This window comes from Bos taurus, chromosome 1, assembly GCF_002263795.3.
Source record: "Bos taurus isolate L1 Dominette 01449 registration number 42190680 breed Hereford chromosome 1, ARS-UCD2.0, whole genome shotgun sequence".
NCBI classification, from domain to species: Eukaryota; Metazoa; Chordata; class Mammalia; order Artiodactyla; family Bovidae; genus Bos; species Bos taurus.
The window spans coordinates 57,579,516-57,600,144 of record NC_037328.1 but is presented as its reverse complement, the minus strand read 5'-3'; the positions used below and the strand labels follow the sequence as shown (position 1 = coordinate 57,600,144).

The 20,629-nt window shown below is 38.8% G+C and overlaps 1 protein-coding gene across 4 annotated transcripts in view; it reads left to right on the top strand.

Moving 5' to 3' along the window:
• The first annotated feature begins 576 nt into the window (after positions 1-576).
• Positions 577-20,629, top strand: part of CD200R1L (CD200 receptor 1 like) — a 29,863-nt gene continuing 9,810 nt past the window's right edge. Inside the window, exons 1-4 of one of the 4 annotated variants that reach the window (XM_024994380.2) lie at positions 577-799; positions 13,274-13,333; positions 16,314-16,535; positions 16,651-16,902. In XM_024994380.2, coding sequence (XP_024850148.1) covers positions 766-799; positions 13,274-13,333; positions 16,314-16,535; positions 16,651-16,902 — 568 coding nt within the window. In that variant the 5' untranslated portion in view covers positions 577-765. Of the gene's footprint in view, positions 800-13,273; positions 13,334-16,217; positions 16,536-16,650; positions 16,903-20,629 lie in introns of all 4 variants that reach the window. The other 3 variants (XM_024994370.2, XM_024994384.2, XM_002684750.7) reach the window with 3 other exon arrangements.

The following is a 20,629-nucleotide window of genomic DNA, read 5'->3' as shown; positions in this document are numbered from 1 at the left end:
AATCCCTGATCTGGGAAGATCCCACATACCGCGGAGCAACTAAGCCTGGGCACTCACAACTACTGAGTCTGTGGTCTGAAGCTGGAAGCTGCAACTGCTGAGCCCACGTGCTGCAGCAACTGAAGCCCATGCTCCCTGGAGCCCATGCTTGCTGCAACTAGAGGAAAGTTCATGCAATGATGAAGACCCAGCACAGCCAAAGATAATAAATAAATAAATAAAAACAACAACAAAAAAAACCCTACCTAAACCAAATTTTCATGCCCTGACTAGAGGGTGATGGTGACAGAATTCAGAGTAGTGTTCCTTTCTGAAGAAGGATATTGACAAAGACGGAGCATGAAGGAAACTTCTTAAATAATGGAAATGGCCTTATCTTGCTTTTGGTGTATACACATATAAAAATTCATCATTCTGTAAACTTAAGCTTTGTGCATTTTACCTATGTAATTTATACTTCCAAAAATGCTAACTTAAAAAAAAAAATTGCTGTGTAATTTATCTCATCACCTCAGTACCGTGGGAAAACCAATGAATAGTAAGCCTTGTTTTTTTTGCCTTATCACTTAGCAAAACTCACAGACATTTCCTGTCAGTTGTTAACCAGCCAACTAAAATGGCTAGGAAAAATGATGCATCATACTGTTGAATTGAGAGTAAACAAAAGTGATCGAAAGATAGAGATCTGGACGGATTTAAGTGGATTTGTATCAAAGTAAACACCGACTACCCCAAAAGCAGAAGTTTGGGGGGACTTCAGCTGAGATGTTACTGATCTCCTTCATTATCACGATGTCTGGTAAGTCTGATTCTATGACATTTTTAGCAAAAATTAAAGCTATCTTTCAATAGTGATGAGGATGCTCTTGATCCATTTATAAGATGTTTTATGGTTTGCTCTAGTAGCAATGATAGATTTGTGCATTATCTAGCAAACCTGCTGATTTTACTTTATTCCAATGTTGCACAGACTAGTGAAGTCCAGAGTAATACTGGGGACCCTCGAATGGAATAAAACTAAACTTCTATATTTAGACAAATGTAGTATTTTTTCTCCATTTTTTTTGGTTTGTAGTTTTATTGAGTCAATTGAATTCTTAATTTTCGGATGTTAATATTTACTGGTGTGTAGCTTTTCCTGCTTTGATATTTCTAGCCCCAAGGCTAAAAAGGAAACCTTAAATTTCTATTTGGGGTTTTGCAGTTTTTAAATAGAGGTAAGAAAATTGTGGGTACAATTTTCAGAAAACGAGGCTCAGGGAATATAAGAACATATAAATGATAAATAATTAATCTTTATTTAACTTTCAACTTCCAACCAGAATTCTTTGTACAAACGGAATCTTACTCATAAGTGTAAACACGCAGAATAAACGAGTGAAGTGATGCTGATTAGAGCATACTTGGGTAGCCAGAAATAAACCTTTGAATCCTATTTTTTCTTGCAATGATCCCAATGATAGTTCACAATATTCTGAGAAACACTGGCTTCCACGCTTCTGTATTATATCTAGTCAAGGGAGAAAATAACCTGTTCTTTGAAGAAAGAAAGAAAGCAATCTAGGGCCAGGGAAAGCGGAAAGAAATTGGGAGTGGGGAGGAACATTTTGGATGAAGTCAAAAGTCAGTAGCAGATTCTGACTCATGTAAAGGGCTAGAGAAATATTTAGGTGCGGCAGGAAATAAATGGCCAAAAACAAGGCAACTGTGCTGCTATTCTAAGTTGTTTCAGTCGTGTCCAACTCAGCGACCCGGTGAACTATAGCCTGCCAGGCTTCTCTGTCCAAGGGATTCTCCAAGCAAAAATAATGGAGTGGGTTGCCATGCCCTCCTCCAGGGGATCTTGCTGATCCAGGGATCGAACCCGAGTCTCTTATGTTCTCTGCATTGCAAGCAGATTCTTTACCTCTGAGTCACCAGGAGGAGAGTTTAATTAAAACCTGTTGATGTAATTGACTCTATTACCCGTCCAAAGGAAGAAAATCATAAGGTTGCCTTATGTATTTGATAACATTAAACATTCACTAATTATAAAAAAGTGTTCGTGTTTTAGGATTTATTTTTTTAAGGGTAGTTTTATGTTAACAGCAATTAAGAGGAAGGTACAGAGATTTCCCAAATACCGCCTAACTCTTCACTTGCATACCCTCTCTCCCAATATCAACATGCCTCACCAGAGCATTATGTTAATTTCAACTGATGAATTTAGATCGACGCATATCTATCATCTGAAAGTCCATAGTCTACATAAAGTTCACTGTTGGGGTTGTACTTTCCATGGATTTGATCAAGTGTATAATGTCATATACTTATCATTATAGTATCATACAAAGATTCAGTGACCTAAAAATCTGTGTTTTGCCTCTTTCTCTCTCTCTTCCCCTCTGAATCCTGCTAATCACTGATTTTTTTAATGTCTCCATAGTTTTACCTTTAAATAAAACCATGTAGTTGAAATTGTACAGTATGTAGCCATTTCATATTGGCTTATTTCACTTTAATATTATTTAGGATTCCTCAGTATCTTTTCTTGGCTTGAGAGCTCATTTCTTTTCAGCACTGGATAATATTCCATTGTCTGGATGTACCAATTCATTTAGCCATTCACCTACTGAAAAGCACCTTGATTGCCTCAACATGTTGGCATTTATGAATTAAGTTGCTATAAACATTTGTGTGCAGGTTTTTGTGTGGACATGTGCTGTTCAGCTCCATTGGGTAAATACCAAGGAGTACTATTGCTGGATTGTATGATAAAAGTATGTTTAGTTTTCTGAGAAACCACCAAACTGTCTTCTAAAGTTGCTGTACCATTTTGCATTCTTGTCAGCAGTCAATGAGGGTCCATGTTGTTTCACATCCTGGCCAACATTCAGAATTACTAATATTCTCAACTTTGGCCATTCCTTGTATTAATGTTGTCATTCATTTCACTTATATATAAACAACCAATAATTCAATTGTATAACTGAAAACAGTGTGGCTATTATTATTTTGAACCCTGTTAGCTATTAGATCAATTAAAAGTAAATAAAAGAAGTTTTTATTTTACCTTCACTTAGTTATTCTCCAATAGAGGTCTGAGTCGGAGAAGGCAATGACACCCCACTCCAGTACTCTTGCCTGGAGTATCCCATGGATGGAGGAGCCTGGTAGGCTGCAGTCCATGGGGTCTCTAAGAGTCAGATATGACTGAGCGACTTCACTTTCACTTTTCACTTTCATGCATTGGAGAAGGCACTGGCACCCCACTCCAGTCCTCTTGCCTGGAAAACCCCATGGACGGAGGAGCCTGGTAGGCTGCAGTCCATGGGGTCTCTAAGAGTCAGATATGACTGAGCGACTTCACTTTCACTTTCATGCATTGGAGAAGGAAATGGCAACCCACTCCAGTGTTCTTGCCTGGAGAATCCCAGGGACGGGGGGAGCCTGGTGAGCTGCCGTCTATGGGGTCGCACAGAGTCGGACACGACTGAAGCGACTTAGCAACAGCAGCAGCAACAGGTCTGAGTCTCTGACTTGTATTATTTCCTCTCTCTGAAGAACTTTTAATATTTCTCATATGGCAGGGCTACTGGCAATAACTTTCTCCAATTTTTATTTATATGAGAAAGTCTTTATTTCTTCTTTAATTTTGAAGGATAATTTCACAAGGTACAGAATTCTAGGTGGGAGGGGTATTTCTCTATCAATATTTAAAATATGTTCACTCCACTCTCTTTTGTTTGCACAGTTTCTGAGGAGAATACAGATGTAATTCTTATCTTTGTAAGTAAGATGCTTTGTTTCTCTGGCTCTCCTCAGGATGCTTTTCTTCATTTTTTATTTCGTTTGAATATGATTTGCCTGAATCTGGTTGATATGCCCCCTAGTAGTTGTTTGTTTGACATTTATCCTGCCTGGTGTTCTCCAAGTCTCCCTGAACTTTGGTTTGGTTTTGACATTAATTTGGGGGAAATTTCCAGTCATTATTGTTTCAAATATTTCTTCTTATCTCTTTTCTTTTTCTTTCCTTCTGTGTTTCCATTAATGCATTGCAACTTTTGTATTTGTCCCACAGTCCTTAGACACTCTATTTTTAAAAATCTTTTTTCTCTTTGCTATTCAATTTTTGAAAGTTCTACTGATATGTCCTCTAAATCATAGATTCTTTCCACAGCATTAATTATTAATAAACTATTCATAAGCTCATTAAGGGTGTTTTTCATTTCTGTTCCAGTTTTTTTGATCCCTAGTACTCTTGCCTGGAAAATCCCATGGACAGAGGAGCCTGGTAGGCTGCAGTTCTGGGATCGAAAAGAGTCGGACATGACTGAGCGACTTCACTTTCACTTTTCACTTTCACGCATTGGAGAAGGAAATGGCAACCCACTCCAGTGTTCTTGCCTGGAGAATCCCAGGACGGGGGAGCCTGGTGGGCTGCCGTCTATGGGGTTGCACAGAGTCGGCCACGACTGAAGTGACTTAGCAGCAGCAGCAGCAGTGGTATTGCTTTATGGTCCTTTCTTAGAGTTTCTATCTCTCTGTTTACGTTGCTCATTTGCTCTTGTATGTTGTCTGCTTATCCATTAAAGCCCTTAGCATATTAATCATGTTGTAGTTGTTCAGCCCTGTCTGACTCTTTGCCACCCCATGGACTGCAGCACATCAGACTTCTCTGTTCTTCACCATCTTCTGGAATTTGCTCAGACTCATGTCCATTGAGTTGGTGATGTCATCCAACCATCTTGTCCTCTGTCATCCCCTTCTCCTCCTGCCTTCAATCTTTCCCGGAATCAGGATCTTTTCTAATGAATTGGCTCTTCACATCAGGTGGCCAAAGTATTGGAGCTTCTGTATCAGTCCTTCCAATGAATATTCAGGGTTGATTTCTTTTAGCATTGACTGGTTGGATCTCCTTGCAGCCCAAGGGACTCTCAAGAGTCTTCTCCAGCACCACAGTTTGAAGGCATCAGTTCTTTGGTGCACAGCCTTTTTTATTGTCCAGCTCTCACATCTATACATGACTATTGGAAAAGTCATAGCTTTGACTATAGGGACCTTTGTTGACAAAGTAATGTTTCTGCTGTTTAATGCTGCTGTCTAGGTTTGTCATAGCTTTTCTTCCTAGGAGTAAGTGTCTTTTAATTTCATGTCTGCAATCACTGTCCACAGTGATTTTGGAGCCCAAGAAAATAAAGTCTGTCATTGTTTCCATTGTTTCCTCTTCTATTTGCCATGACGTGATGGGACCAGATGCCATGATCTTAGTTTTGTGAATGTTGATTTTTTAAAGCCAGCTTTTTCACTCTCTTCTTTCACCTTCATCAGGATGCTCTTTAATTCCTCTTCACTTTCGTTAGGGTGGTGTCATCTGCATATCTGAGGTTATTGATATTTCTCCCTGAAATCTTGATTACAACTTGTGCTTTATCCAGCCCAGCATTTCCCATGATGCACTCTGCATGAGTTAAATGAGCAGGGTGACAATATACAGCCTTGACGTGCTCCTTTCCCAATTTTGAACCAGTCTGTTGTTCCATGTCTGGTTCTAACTGTTGCTTCTTGACCTGCATACAGGTTTCTCAGGAGGCAGGTAAGGTGGTCTGGTATTTCCATCTCTTTAAGAATTTTCCAGTTTGTTGTGATCCACACAGTCAAAGGCTTTAGTATAGTCAATAAAGTAGATGTTTTTCTGGAATTCCCTTGCTTTTTCTAATAATTGTTTGAATTCCAAGTCTGATAATTCCAATATATCTGCCATGTCTGGTTCTGATAATTGCTCTGTCTCTTCAAACTGTGTTGAAGAGTATGTCTTGTAACTTTTTCTTGATACCCAGATGTGATGTACTGGTAAAGAGAACTGCTGTAACTAGACCTTCAGTAATGTGGTGATAAAATGGAGTAGGAGGAAACATTTTAGAGTCCTACAATTAGGTGTCTGTCTTTTAGAGAGCCAATGCCTCTGAACTGTGAACTTTACAAATGCTTCTCAGTTTTTGTTCCCACAACTCAGATTGACCAGGATGAATGAAGTAGGATATTTCCTTTCTCAAATAAGTTAGGCTCTGATTAAACCCCAGCAGGGGAGGCTCTGGTTAAATGGTTTCTCTTGAAATCAAATTGGTAAATTGGTATAGCCACTGTCCCAAACAGTATGGGGTTTCCTTGACAAACAAAAAACACAGCTGCCATATGGTCTAGCAATCCCACTCTTGGGCATATATCCAGAGAAAAACATAGTTCAAAATGATACATGCACTCCAGTGTTAATTGCAGCACTGTTTACAACAGCCAAGATATTGAAGAAACCTAAATGTCCATCAACAGATGAATGGATAAAGAAGATGTGGTATGGGGTCTTCCCTGGCAGTCTAGTGGTTAAGATTCAGTGCTTCCACTTCAGGGGGCAAGGATTCAATTCTTGGTTGGGAACCAAGATCCTGCATGTTGTGTAGCAAGACAAAAAAGAAAAAAAGAAAAATTGGTACATATATACAATGGAATATTACCCAGCAATGAAAAAGAATGAAATAATGCTATTTGCTACAATGTGGATGGACCTGGAGATTATCATACTAAATGAAGTAAATCACACAAAGAAAGACAAATGTCAAATACTATAGCTTATATGCAGAATATAAAAAATGATACAAATGAACTTATTTAATAAACAGAAACAGACTCACAGACTTAGAGGATGAATTTATGGTTACCACAGGTGGGAAGGGTGGAGGATGGGGTAGATTGGGAGTTTGGGATTGATATGTACACATTGCCAAATTTAAAATAAAATGCCTTTCCAAGAAAAAAAAAGAAAATTGTCTGCAAGGTTATGAATCCATGTTGTAATTCAGCCACTCACAGTATAAAGTTTGATTTTTCAGAATCTTAGTCCTGCTGCTATTGAAGATAAGACTTTTTTATTTTCAGAGCAGATATAGGAACTTTCTGGTCAGAGCTTGAGCTAGTAATCTGAAACCCTGGACTAGAGATCTCTTCAAGAAAATTAGAGATACCAAGGGAACATTTTATGCAAAGATGGGGGTCAATAAAGGACAGAAATGATAGGGACTTAACAGAAGCAGAAGATATTAAGAAGAGGTGGCAAGAATACACAGAAGAACGGTACAAAAAAAAATCTTCATGACCCAGATAATCATGATGGTGTGATCACTCACCCAGAGCCAGGCATCCTGGAATATGAAGTCAGGTGGGCCTTAGGAAGCATCACTATGAACAAAGCTAGTGGAGGTGACGGAATTCTAGTTGAGCTATTTCAAATCCTGAAAGATGATGTTGTGAAAGTGCTGCACTCAATATGCCAGCAAATTTGGAAAACTCAGCAGTGGCCATAGGACTGGAAAAGGTCCGTTTTCATTCCAATCCCAAAGAAAGGCAATGCCAAAGAATGCTCAAACTACCGCACAATTGCACTCATCTCACACACTAGTAAAGTAATGCTCAAAATTCTCCAAGCCAGGCTTCAGCAATACATGAACCATCAACATCCAGATGTTCAAGCTGGTTTTAGAAAAGGCGGAGGAACCAGAGATCAAATTGCCAACATCCGCCTGATCATCGAAAAAGCAAGAGAGTTCCAGAAAAATATCTATTTCTGCTTTATTGACTATGCCAAAGCCTTTGACTGTGTGGATCACAATAAACAGTGGAAAATTCTTAAAGAGATGGGAATACCAGAACACCTGACCTGCCTCTTGAGAAATCTGTATGCAGGTCATGAAGCAACAGTTAGAACTGGACATGAAACAACAGACTCATTCCAAATAAGAAAGGAGTACATCAAGGTTGTATATCGTCATCCTGCTTATTTAACTTCTATGCAGAGTACATCATGACAAATGCTGGGCTGGAGGAAGCACAAGCTGGAATCAAGATTGCCAGGAGAAATATCAATAACCTCAGATATGCAGATGACACCACCTTTATGGCAGAAAGTGAAGAACTAAAGAGCCTCTTGATGAAAGTGAAAGAGGAGAGTGAAAAGTTGGCTTAAAGCTTAACATTCAAAAAACTAAGATCATGGCATCTGGTCCCATCACTTCATGGAAAATAGATGGGAAACAGTGGAAACAGTGGCTGACTTTATTTTTTTGGGCTCCAAAATCACTGCAGATGGTGACTGCAGCCATGAAATTAAAAGACGCATACTTCTTGGAAGGAAAGTTATGATTAACCTAGACAGCATATTAAAAAGCAGAGACATTACTTTGCCAACAAAGGTCTATCTAGTCAAGGCTATGGTTTTTCCAGTGGTCATGTATGAATGTGAGAGTTGGAGTATAAAGAAATCTGAGCACCGAGGAATTGATGCTTTTGAACTGTGGTGTTGGAGAAGACTCTTGAGAGTCCCTTGGACTGCAAGGAGAGCCAAACAGTCCATGCTAAAAGAGACCAGTCCTGGGTGTTCATTGGAAGGACTGATGTTGAAGCTGAAACTCCAGTACTTTGGCCACCTGATGTGAAGAGCTGACTTGTTTGAAAAGACCCCGATGCTGGGAAAGATTGAGGGCAGGAGGAGGAAGGGACGACAGAGGATGTGATGGTTGGATGGCATCACCAACTCAATGGACATGAGTTTGGGTGAGCTCGGGGAGCTGGTGATGGACAGGGAGGCCTGGCATGCTGTGGTTCATGGGGTTGCAAAGAGACAGACACGACTGAGTGACTGAAATGAACTGAACTGAACTGAACTAATCTCATACTTTTCCCCTTTACTTTCCAGGGCAGTGAGGAGAAACCAGCCAATCTTGCTAGGCTAAAATGTTCTAAAGTATAAATACATGGTCTCTCAGAACATTTTAAAAGAATTTAATGAGAAGTATCCAATGGTGATACTTCGCATATCTCTATGACTAAAGGTTGTGGATTATTAGTACCCTCTTCATCACTAGAAATACAATTATTACAGTCTTTAAATGTAACCAGATTAGAGAGCCAGTTTCAGATATCTGATGTGAACAATGTAAAGACCAATGTTTCTAAACTTAAAAGAAAATTTAGTTTCATCTGAAAAATTAAAGAAAGAAGTCTCAGGACCTTTGATCATTTGTTGTAATACTTCAGTGCATGCAAAGTTTCAACCAAGACTCTAAGAAGCATGCTTTTTTCTCTCAGGGAAGACATGATACTTGATATAAAATTGACATTCTGTACAAACTTGCTGCCAATGGAGGTAATGAAACAGAATAACTCATATTAGCAATTAAGTTTTAAAATGAATTCACTATTATAAAAATAATCACAGGAATATTTGTGAAAGCAAGGACAATTTCTTTTCTCTTCTAAAAACAACCATTTTAGTACACTTGAGGGGTATGTTCTAAGTTGCAGGTTTTATCTCTGGCATGAGAAGTTGCAGAGATAATTTACTGATTTACCTTCTCAGTGTATTCTTTGGAAGGTGGTATTTTGTTTACCTGTAGGAGAATTTTGTGTCTGGTTTAAAAGGCAGGACTCTCCACTGGCCTCCATTCCCTAAAATACCTTTATTAACCATAAAGTGTCTTCCATTCTCCAGCCAGTAAGAGATCACTGAAACTCAATATACTTGAAGACTTACTTAAGTCAATTTTGAAGACACCACTAATGCATGACAAAGCTATTACAACAGAATCCTCTAGTATTAAGGCACTGATTTAGTTATATCTGATAAAAACTAATGTGCCAAATTGTCAATACTCTCAAACAAAATGGCTAAAATGAGAATCTACTGAAATGGCAACAACTTCACTGATAGCTCAGTTGATAATGAATCTGCTTGCAATGCAGGAGACCCCAGTTCGATTCCTGGGTTGGGAAGATCCCCTGGAGAAGGGAAAGGCTATCCACTGCAGTGTTCTGACCTGAAGAATTCCATGGACTGTATATTCCATGGGGTTGCAAAGAGTCAGACACGACTGAGCGACTTTCACTCTCACTTAACAGTTCATGCATGAAAATCATGTTTTATCACTAAAATTAATACTTTCTATGGGGCATTTGAAATAGAATCCATAGGATAGAAGAAAAGCCTTTGAGTATCCTTTGAAAGGCATTAATCAAGGCTGGGTTCTCTGAATTTTCCATGGACAACAACCTATATCTTTAAAATAGGGAGCGCAATGGGTGACAGAATACGTGAAGAATTGACACTGAAGAAGAATTCTATTTTGCAAGGACCACAGGATACCATATTCGTGAAACACTTTCTTCCAGAAGCATTGGGTCTCAAGGTGCACAGACCAAAATACCTATACGAGAAAGCCTTCATAAGCTCCAGTAACGCTACGCTATCATGGCTACTGTCTTCTGACCAGCAGACAGCTCCCTTTTAGCTGGGAATGGGCAGGCTCACTGTAGTTTTATTATTCATTGGAATCCTGTCAGATGCCCTCAATACTTGTCACACTTAGGGTAAGAAAAGAGGGAAGGAAGGAAAAGAAGGAGGGATGGAGAAAGAGAAGAAGAAAGGAAAGGAGGGAAGAAAGGAAGGAAAGAAGGAAGGAAATTGTGACATAAGTCAAAAACAAAATAGGAAGTTAATTTGAGGGAGAACTTGAGGTTGTCACTGGAGATTTAGTTTACTTTTAAAAGGCAAAGAAAGCAGAAGAAAATAGAACATGCAGTAGATGTTCATTGCATATTTTTAGTTGTGATAAATGCAAGAAATGGCATTAGGGCAAGTGACATACTATACTTTAAATCGAGGCAGCAAATTGTGGCCCATGGACAAAATCTAGTCATATTTTTACAAATAAATTTTTTTTGGACAAAGCCATGCACATTTGTTCCCTTATATGTGGCTTCTTTCTTGTTGCAACAGCGGAGTTGAATACTTGCAACAGTGACCATATGGAACACAAAGGCTCAAAAGTTCACTCATTAGCCCTTTGGAAAAGCTACAGAGTAATCCCTCTGAGGTCAGCTCTCACCTCTTATCTGTTTCTGGAATAGATATTTGAGCCTAATATGAACTAAATTTAATAGTTAGAATCTCATCCTTTGTCTTACTTCCAGCCCAAACCAGTAATATTTAGCTGTCTAGAAAAGTAAAATTATTTCAGAGACTTGTTTACTGTTTATTTTTAAGAACTTTATTGAATCTATTTTTCTTATGTCAACATGTTTTTAAAAATTATTTTTATTCAAGTATAGTTGATACATAATATTATTTAAGTTACATGTGTGCAAAAGTTATTCAGAACTTTTAAATGCCTTGCTCAATATATTGGCTATATTCCCTATTTTACAATGTATCCTTGTAGCTTATTCTATAGATAATACTTTGCACCTCGTAATCCCCTACTCCTATATTGCCCCTCCCCATGTTCCCTCTACCCACTAGTAACCAGTAGTTTCTTCTCTGTATCTGTGACAGGCTCTTTGTTTATTTTTTTAATGTGGTGAAAATGGATATAAAATTAGAATGGGAAGTAAAATGTGTATTTTTATAAGCTTAGGATTCACAAATGCTTATTTTCTATAATTTTATTTATTTATTAGCTGTGCTGGGTCTTCACTGCTTGCTGACTTTTCTCTAGTCGCTGAGAGCAGGGGCTGCTTTCTAGGAGGGTGAGCTTCTCGTTGTGGTGGCTTCTTTTGTTGCTGAGCACAGGCTCCAGGCACACAGGCTTCAGCAGTTGTAGGCTGCTGTAGGCTCAGGAGTGTTGTGGTTCCTGGGCTCCAGAGCACAGGCTCAATAGTTGTGGAGCATGGGCTTAGTTGCTCCGCAGCCTGTGGGGCCAGCGATTGAACCCATGGCCCCTGCATTGGCAGGTGGATTCTTTGCCAGTGAGCCACCAGGGAAGCCCCCAAATGCTTATTGAATTGTGGTCATATATAAGAAGTATTTTTAAAATCATTGTTGTTCAGAAAAATACTATAAAAATATTTAAAATACTAAATACTAAAAATACTATAAAACAGAGTGTTTTCAAAAACCAAATTTGAACTAGATTAAGACCATTTTGACTGTCAGAAACTGCAAAATTCAAGAGAAGGAATGCATATAGGTCTCAAAAACGATGAAACTGAGAATTTGGACAAAGTAAAGACTATTAACTCTCTCTCTCTCTCCGTACCTCCCTCTGTACCTCTCTCTACTGGATGTATGTCCAACACACATACACACATCCTGTTCTGTTTCTCTTAGGAACCCTGACCAATAGACCTATTTTAGGAAGAATGAAGCAAAAGCAAGGTAGGGATGTGGAGGGGAGATTAATTTACTTTAAGAAATTCATTCACATGATTGCAGAGACTTGGTAAGTTCAAAATATGCAGAGTAGGCCATAAGGCTGGAAACCCCGGGTAAGAGTTGCACTTGGAGTCTGAAGGCAGACTGCTGGCAGAGCTCCCTTGCCTACAAGGTCAGTCTTTTTCTCTTAAGCCTTCAAGTGGTTGGATGAGGCCCACCCACACTTTGGAGGGTAACTTGCTTTATTCAGAGTCTACTGACTTTTAAGGGATTCTCTGGTGGCTCAGATGGTGAAGAGTCTGCCTGCACTGTGAGAGACCCAGGTTTGATCCCTGGGTCAGGAAGATCCCCTGGAGAAGGAAATGGCAACCCACTCCAGTATTCTTGCCTGGAAAATCCCATGAACGGAGGAGTCTGGCAGGCTACAGTCCATGGGGTCGCAAAGATTCATACACCACTGAATGACTTCACTTTCTTTCACTGACTTAAATGTTAATTTCATCTAAAAATACTTTCACAGAAATATCTAGAATAGCGTTTGACCAAATATTGGGATAACATGGCTAGCCAAGCTGACACATAAAATTAACCATCGCAGTAGGAAAAGTAAGGAAGGAAGGGGATGAACTACTCTTCTTAATTCTGGTTTCAAAATTCTTTGAGAAAATACTCTGGTTTGTCCTGTTGTGTGCAGTGCCCACCACTGGGCCAAATAATTTTAAGCAGGGGGTGGTATCCGGTAAAAGGATTATAATCAGTCCGGCTCACATGAAGTGCCCACGATGAACCAGTACATTACGGCTTGGGAGGAGGTGGGGTTACTTTGTACAAAATAGTTGTCAGGTACAAAACAAGGTGTCTCATAAATGGGAAAATCATTAATTAGTACCTTATAAAGGTACTTTTCATACGTCAGCATGTTTTTCCAAGGAAAAACCTTGAATTTCTGTCTTTTAAGGATTTTTATGTGATTTTAACTATAGTTAATTGATTTTCTATCATATTGTATATAAGCTCTTATGGAGAAATAATGGTTTTCACTCCATTTATGTATCTAAAATTGATTTCATCTGCTTTTCTCTGCGTATTTTCTAGCTTCAACAATTACTTCCTCTGTGGACAGAAAGCAGAGCACTGTAACACTTTATGCAGAAGGTAGTATGCTTTTTTATCTTTTTGAGGCCACTACTGAAGCATGAAACGTTGAGCTTACTTAGAAACAGAGTCAATGGTCTGGACTGAGTGCCAGCCTTGTGCCCAGTTGAAGAATATGGTGATCTGAACCCTGTGGGATAAGGAACCTGAATGACCCCACATGTCCTCCCCTAAAGCAGTTCAATTTCACTGGAAGATTATGGAATGTTCTCTATCAGGCACTGTGCTGGGCTTTGTGGGGAATATAAGATTAACAAGACTATCAAAGAGCCCCAAGGGAGCCCAGTTTTGTGGGGGAACCCAGCCATCAGGAGCTCAGCTATCAGACAGACAGAGGAGGTAAGCGCTCATAGCAAGTGTATCAAGGGAGAAAGGGCATGGTTAAGCACCAAGGCTTAGGAAAGGGTTCACAGAGCATATAGCAGTAAACTGGGTCTTAAAGAAAGGGTTTTTAAACAGAAAAAAAAGCAGTATACTGACCACCTTAGAGAGTAAAAACAATGTGAGAAATGACATAGAAATAGAATTGTACTTGGTGTTTTTTCTGGAGTGTGGAGGAAATGTAGTCAAATGTAAAGTGAGTCAATGTGAAAAAGAGGGCTTTCAAAGCCAATATTAAGACATTTAAATTTGTCCTTTTTAGGCCATGAGAGATGTTTGGAGGGTTTCAGAGTTGAGGGAGTGACATCTGTGTTGTAGAATGATATACTGGCTGCAGTGTAAGGTATGAACTGAAGGGAGAAGAGTGTTGAGACAGAGATAGAAGTTAGGAGGCTTTGCAGCAATCTAGGTACACGGTGACAGGGACTTAACTTAGGGTGTGGTAGTGAGAATAGAAAGGGAATGCCCCAAAGCCAACTGGAATTTGTCTGTGTGCATATTTATAGCCAAGGGATGCAGAAAAGATGAGATATGACTGCTGGTTTGGAAACAAAGATGAGACTCTATCCTCTATCTTCTCTGTGAAGTAGAAGGTAAAAATCCCTGTAGCTGATCACAGGCGTGTACAAAGAATGCATTTGTAGATAGGAGCCAAATCCACTGTGTGTGGGGTTGGCTCTGGCCATTGTGTAAATGATCACAACAGGTATGAAAATGAAAGAAGAGAATGAAATAATAGCAACACCATAAGAACTATCATTATACGTGAAGGGTGATTGAAGTTCAGAGAATGGAAGATGAAAGGGCATAAAATATCTGCCATGCTTGGAATCTTCACTGTTGGAGCTATTTTTTTTTGGATATTGTGCCCCTGTTCAAGCGTGCTTAATTGACTGGCAAGTACATTCCCTTAAAAAACAGTCAGAACTTGTGGATAAATACTAGCAAAAACATTAAACTTATACTGTTTACAAGGTAAAGTTCAAACTCCTGAGAACACAAAGGAACATTCACACCTTGCTATCTCATCAGTCTCTTTATCTTTCTGGTGTTATCTTCATCATCTTTCCCTTGTGTACAGATCTGTTTACCCACACCCACTCTAGTTGTTTTCCACAAAGGTTTAATACTTTATATATTTCATGTGATTTCTTATGTAATTAGAAAGTTCTTGCTTGTATCTACATCTTTGACAAGAGGTTCCCTCTGGAAGGGAATACTTTTTGGAGTAATGGGAAGAATATGATTTAACCGCCTTCACTCTGCTTTTAGAATCTTCCATCTTCCTTCCTTAGTTATGTGATCTTTATTTGGCTATAAAATGCAAGGACTTGAGTACATCTCTGAAGAGGCAGGTGACACCAGAAGATGAGAAAGGAGATATTAAATGCAGAATTTAGTACAGACAAGTTTCATCCATATAAACTTCTTGTCCATTATAGCTGATTCTATTTATGAATAAATAACTGACATGCACTTCTGTTAGAGGTGAGTTGTAACAGACACACCTAATTAGCATATCTCACCAAACCCCTACCAAGCACAGAACATTATGTGAATTTATGGGAAAGAGTGACCTTTTAAATTGGAAAATATCTGTAGGTTTGCAGAGCTGAATTTTTACTTTAAAAGATGTACAAAAGGAATCAATTTCTTTATTTAATTCTCATAATTACATTTAATGTCTGGAAATAAAATCTGCAAGCAAAGTTCACAGTTGAATGGGTCTGGTAGTATAACTGAATAGGAAAAAAGGAAGGAAGGAAAGAAGGAAGAACAAGAGGGAAGGAGTGAGGGAAGGAGGAAGTAAGGAAGATCTGTTGGTTTTACTGACTTTGGGATTCTCCAAATAAAAATAAACTTAAAAAGTTTCCAGCTTGTTTAAAAAATTCCCAGCTTGCTTAACCTAAATGCCACTCTATTTAATGCTTGTCTGAAGTGATACTCTTAGGAACAGGCATTTAGTTCTGAGGTTACTGATTCATTCTCTCATCAAAACTTAGGAAGAGACTAAACATCACTTATTATTCCCTTTTCTATCCTGTGGAGTATGAATTACAAGATAAATCTGCTAGTTACTTTATGACCAAAAGATTAGATTTAGAACACTGTCTTATAGATTCTATTTTCTCATCTGTTTGTTTTATAGACATCAAATCTCCTGAACTAATGTTATAACACTTGAAAAATTTTGTTGCATATATAATTCATGTTGCTATCTTAATGATTCATAATACAGGATGAAGTTGGTTAATCTTTGGATAAGTTTAATACTTTATATATTCTCCGGGCAAGAATACTGTAGCGAGTTACAATTTCCTTCTCCAGGGTTATATATATTTCATGTAATTTCTTGTGTAAGTCTAATATTTCTGGAATATTACCACCAGCAAAGTTCAAGTACAACTTCATGTAATATACTGTGGATTAATTTTAACACATGAAGTTCTATGAAGAGCTTTTCTTTTATTATTTTCATGTTTGTGCCTGTGTGGGTGTCCAGTTAAAACTTCACTATCAGTACTAGTGGATACAAAAGCTGTGCTCACTTGCCCTCCTGTGCTGTGGCCAAGTGTGTTGGTAGTAACATGGGAAATAGTCCTCAGAGACAAGCCACCCTGCTTCGGAGCCTACAGACGTGATACAAATCAGACCACGAGAGGAAACTGTACCGACAAGAGAATAACCTGGGCCTCCAGACCTGACGAGAATCCTGCCCTTCAGGTTGATCCAGTGGCCATCACTCATGATGGGAATTACACGTGCCAAATAATAACAAGTGATGGGAATTTCTATCATGAGTATCACCTCCAAGTGTTAGGTAAGGAACATCATATATTTTGGTATTTCCAATTACAAGATTTGGGACTGAAACAAATCTATGAATTCTATGTCCCAGGTTTTAAGACTGAAGCATTTCCCCTACATTTCTGCAGTGCCCCCTGAAGTGACCCTTGTTCAAACTGAGAAGGGAACTGCAGTGTGCAAGGCAGCTGCAGGGAAGCCGGCTGCACAGATCTCCTGGACCCCAGAGGGGGATTGTGTCACTGAGCAAGACCCTTACTGGGGTGACGGCACAGTGACCGTCCAGAGTACATGCCGCTGGGGGGGCCGCCATGTGCTGAACGTGTCCTGCTCTGTCTCCCACTTGGCTGGCAACAAGAGTCTGTCCATAGAGCTGGATAAAGGTAAGTGCCTGTTCCTATAGTGAACTTGATGCTCTATAGAAGATTGTGAATAACCAAGCAGAGGGTAAGAAAACTTATGCTTCTAATTCAGAGATAGTCTCTAAAACTTAACTGAGTAATGCATTAGTATACTAGAGAAATTGTATTCCTTTATTAGATAGAAGGAATTATTTCAATAACTCCTTACTAATATATTCTCCTAATATCTTTTATTCTGGCACTGTAAAAGTACTTTGAGATTAATTATTGGTTGTTCCTGTTTAGCCACTCAGTTGTGTCCGATTCTTTGCAACCCCATGGATTGCAGAACTCCAGGCTTCCCTGTCCTTCACCATCTCCCTGAGTTTACGCAAACTCATGTCCATTGAGTCAGTGATGCCATCCAACCATCTCATCCTCGGTCGTCCCTTCTCCTCTTGCCCTCAATCTTTCCCAGCATCAGGGTCTTTTCCAATGAGTTGGCTCTTTGCATCAGGTGATCAAAATATTGGAGCTTCAGATTCAGCATCAGTCCTTCCAATGAAGATTCAGGGTTGATTTGCTTTAGGATTGACTGGTTTGATCTCCTTGCTGTTCAAGGGACTCTCAAGAGTCTTCTCCAGCACCACAGTTTCGCTCAGCTTTCTTTATAGTCCAACTCTCACATCCATACATGACTACTGGAAAAACCATAGCTTTTATTATATGGAACTTTGTGGGCAAAGTGATGTCTCAGTTTTTTTATACGCTGTCTAGGTTCATTGTTACTTTTCTTCCAAGGAGGCAAGCATCTTTTAATTTCATGGTTGCAGTCACCATCTGCGGTGATTTTGGAACCCAAGAAAATAAACTTTGTCACTGTTTCCATTTTTTCCCCATCTATTTGCCATGAAGTGATGGGACCTGAAGCCATGATCTTCATTTTTTGAGTGTTGAGTTTTAAGCCAGCTTTTTCACTCTCCTCTTTCACCTTCATCAAGAAGCTCTTTAGTTCCTCTTTGCTTTCTGCCATTAGTGTGTTGTCATCTGCATATCTGAGGTTATTGCTATTTGTCCCAGCAATCTTGATTCCAACTTGAGCTTCATCCAGCCCAGCATTTCGCATGATGTACTCTGCATAGAAATTAAATAAGCAGGGTGACAAAATATAGCCTTGACATACTCCTTTTGCAATTTTGAACCAGTTCATTGTTTCATATCTGATTCTAACTGTTGCTTTTTGACCTGCTACAAGTTTCTCAGGAGGCAGATAAGGTGGTCTGGTATTCACATCTCTTTAAGAATTTTTCGGTTTGTTGTGATCCACACAGTCAAAGGCTTTAGTGTAGTCAGTGAAGCAGAAGTAGATGTTTTTTTGAAATTCTCTTGCTTTTTCTATGATCCAACTGGTATTGGAAATTTAATCTCTGGTTCAGCCACCTTTTTTAAATGTAGCTGGAAGATCTGGAAGTTCTCAGTTCACCTATTGTTGAAGCCTATCTTGAAGGGTTTTGAGCATTACCTTGCTAGCATGTGAAATGAGTGCAACTCTATGGTAGTTTGAATATTCTTTGACACTGCCTTTCTTTGGGACTGGAATGAAAACTGAAATTTTCCAGTCCTGTGGCCACTGGTGAGGTCTCCAAATTTCCTGGAATATTGAGTGCAGCACTTTAACAGAATCATCTTTTAGGATTTGAAATAGCTCACCTGGAATTCCATCACCTCCACTAGCTTTGTTCATAGTGATGCTTCCTAAGGCCCACTTGACTTCACATTCCAGGATGTCTGGCTCTAGGTGAGTGATCACACCATTGTGGTTATCTGGGTCATGAAGATCTTTTTGTATAGCTCTTCTGTGTGTTCTTGCCACCTCTTCTTAATCTCTTCTGCTTCTGTTAGGTCCATACCTTTTATTGGTTCAAAATATCTATAGTCAAGAACAATAACTTCTTTGCTGATATTTCATTTTTTATAGTATTCACCCCTTTATTGCTACTCTGAGTAACAGAGCTTTCCTTCTCCCTTGCTGTCTGAAGCCAATTCATTGAACAAACATTTTTTCAATGTTATTATGTATTTAAAGCTGATGATACAGAGATGAAAAGTCAAAATCCATGCTTTCTTATTGTTCCAGGGAACATAATATGTTGATTAGGAGCAATGTCTTTGGTAACACATGGCTCTCATTTACCAAATGTGTAACTTTGAACAGCATTTAAGTTCTCTGTCTCAAGATTTTGTTTTTAACTGATATATAACATTATATTAGCTTCAGATGTACAGCATAATATTTAATGCTTGTTTTTGTGAAATGATCATCTAAATAGATCTAGTTAGTGTCTCATGGTTTCTTCATCTGTTAAATAGGATAAAAGTACCCACCTCACAGAGTTATTATGTCCATCAAATAAAATAATATATGTATTTAACATGGTGCCTAGCACAAAATCAGTACTCAATAAATATTAGCTGCTATACTTATTATATGAAAAATTATTAGCTATTATATTAATTATATCAATACATTAGATATTGTACTCTATAACATTATTAAAAATAATATATATTAATTATTCACCATAACATCTCTCATATTGATCTGTGTTTCTGCAACAGCTTTATATGGCATACAATTCACCCATTTAAAGTGCATTATTCAATGGTCTTTGAAGATAGTTGTACAACCATCACTACAATCAATTTTAGAACATATTTATCACTTCAAAACGAAACCCTTTACCTTTTAGTTATCACTCCTTAATTCCAACATTCCTCTAGTTTTAGGCAATCACTTAATCTACTTTCTGTCACAATAGATTTTCCTATTTTGGACATTTCATATAAATGGAGCTATATAATATGTGGCCTTTGTGACTGGTTCCTTTTACTTAGTATATTTTTTCAAGAATTACCCATGCTGGGATTTCCCTGGTGGTAAAGTGGTTAAGAATCCACCTGCTAATGCAGGGGACACCGGTTGGACCCCTGGTCCAGGAACTAAGATCCCACATGCCTCAGGGCAACTAAGCCTGTATATTGCAACTACTGAGCCCATGCATTGTAACTACTGAAGCCTTCACACCCTAGAGACTCTGCCTCGCAAGAAGAGAAACCAATTCAAAGAGAAGCCTGTGCACCACAACTAGAGTGCCCCCACCTGCAGCAACTAGAGAAAGCCTCCATGCGGCAGCAACAACGACAAACAGAATCACCCATGTTGTAGCATGTATCGGTACATTCACTTCCTCTTTATATATATTTATATTATTTATTTTAAATTAGGTTTTTGAAATGACACAAATATATACTTTTCTCATCGTAGAACAAATTAAATACAGATAAGAAAACAGCCTGCATTTACCCTTCTGGATTTTAATATATAAATAGTCCATTATTCAGTGTAGAAAACTCAGGAAATACAGACAAGAAACAAGCAAACACAGTCCCAGCCCAAAATAACCATAGTTAACATTTTGGTGCATATCCTTTCACAAGTATATTTATACATACACACACACACACACACACACATATATATGTCCACATATAGATAAATATGGGCTTCCCTGGTAGCTCAGACAGTAAAGAATCTGCCTGCAGTGCGGGAGACCTAGGTTCAATCCCTGGGTTGGGAAGATCCCCTGGAGGAGGACATGGCAACCCACTCCAGTATTCTTGCCTGGAGAATTCCATGGACAGAGGAGGCTGGCAGGCTACAGTCATGGGGTCGCAAAAGAGTTGGATATGATTTGGTGACCAAACAACA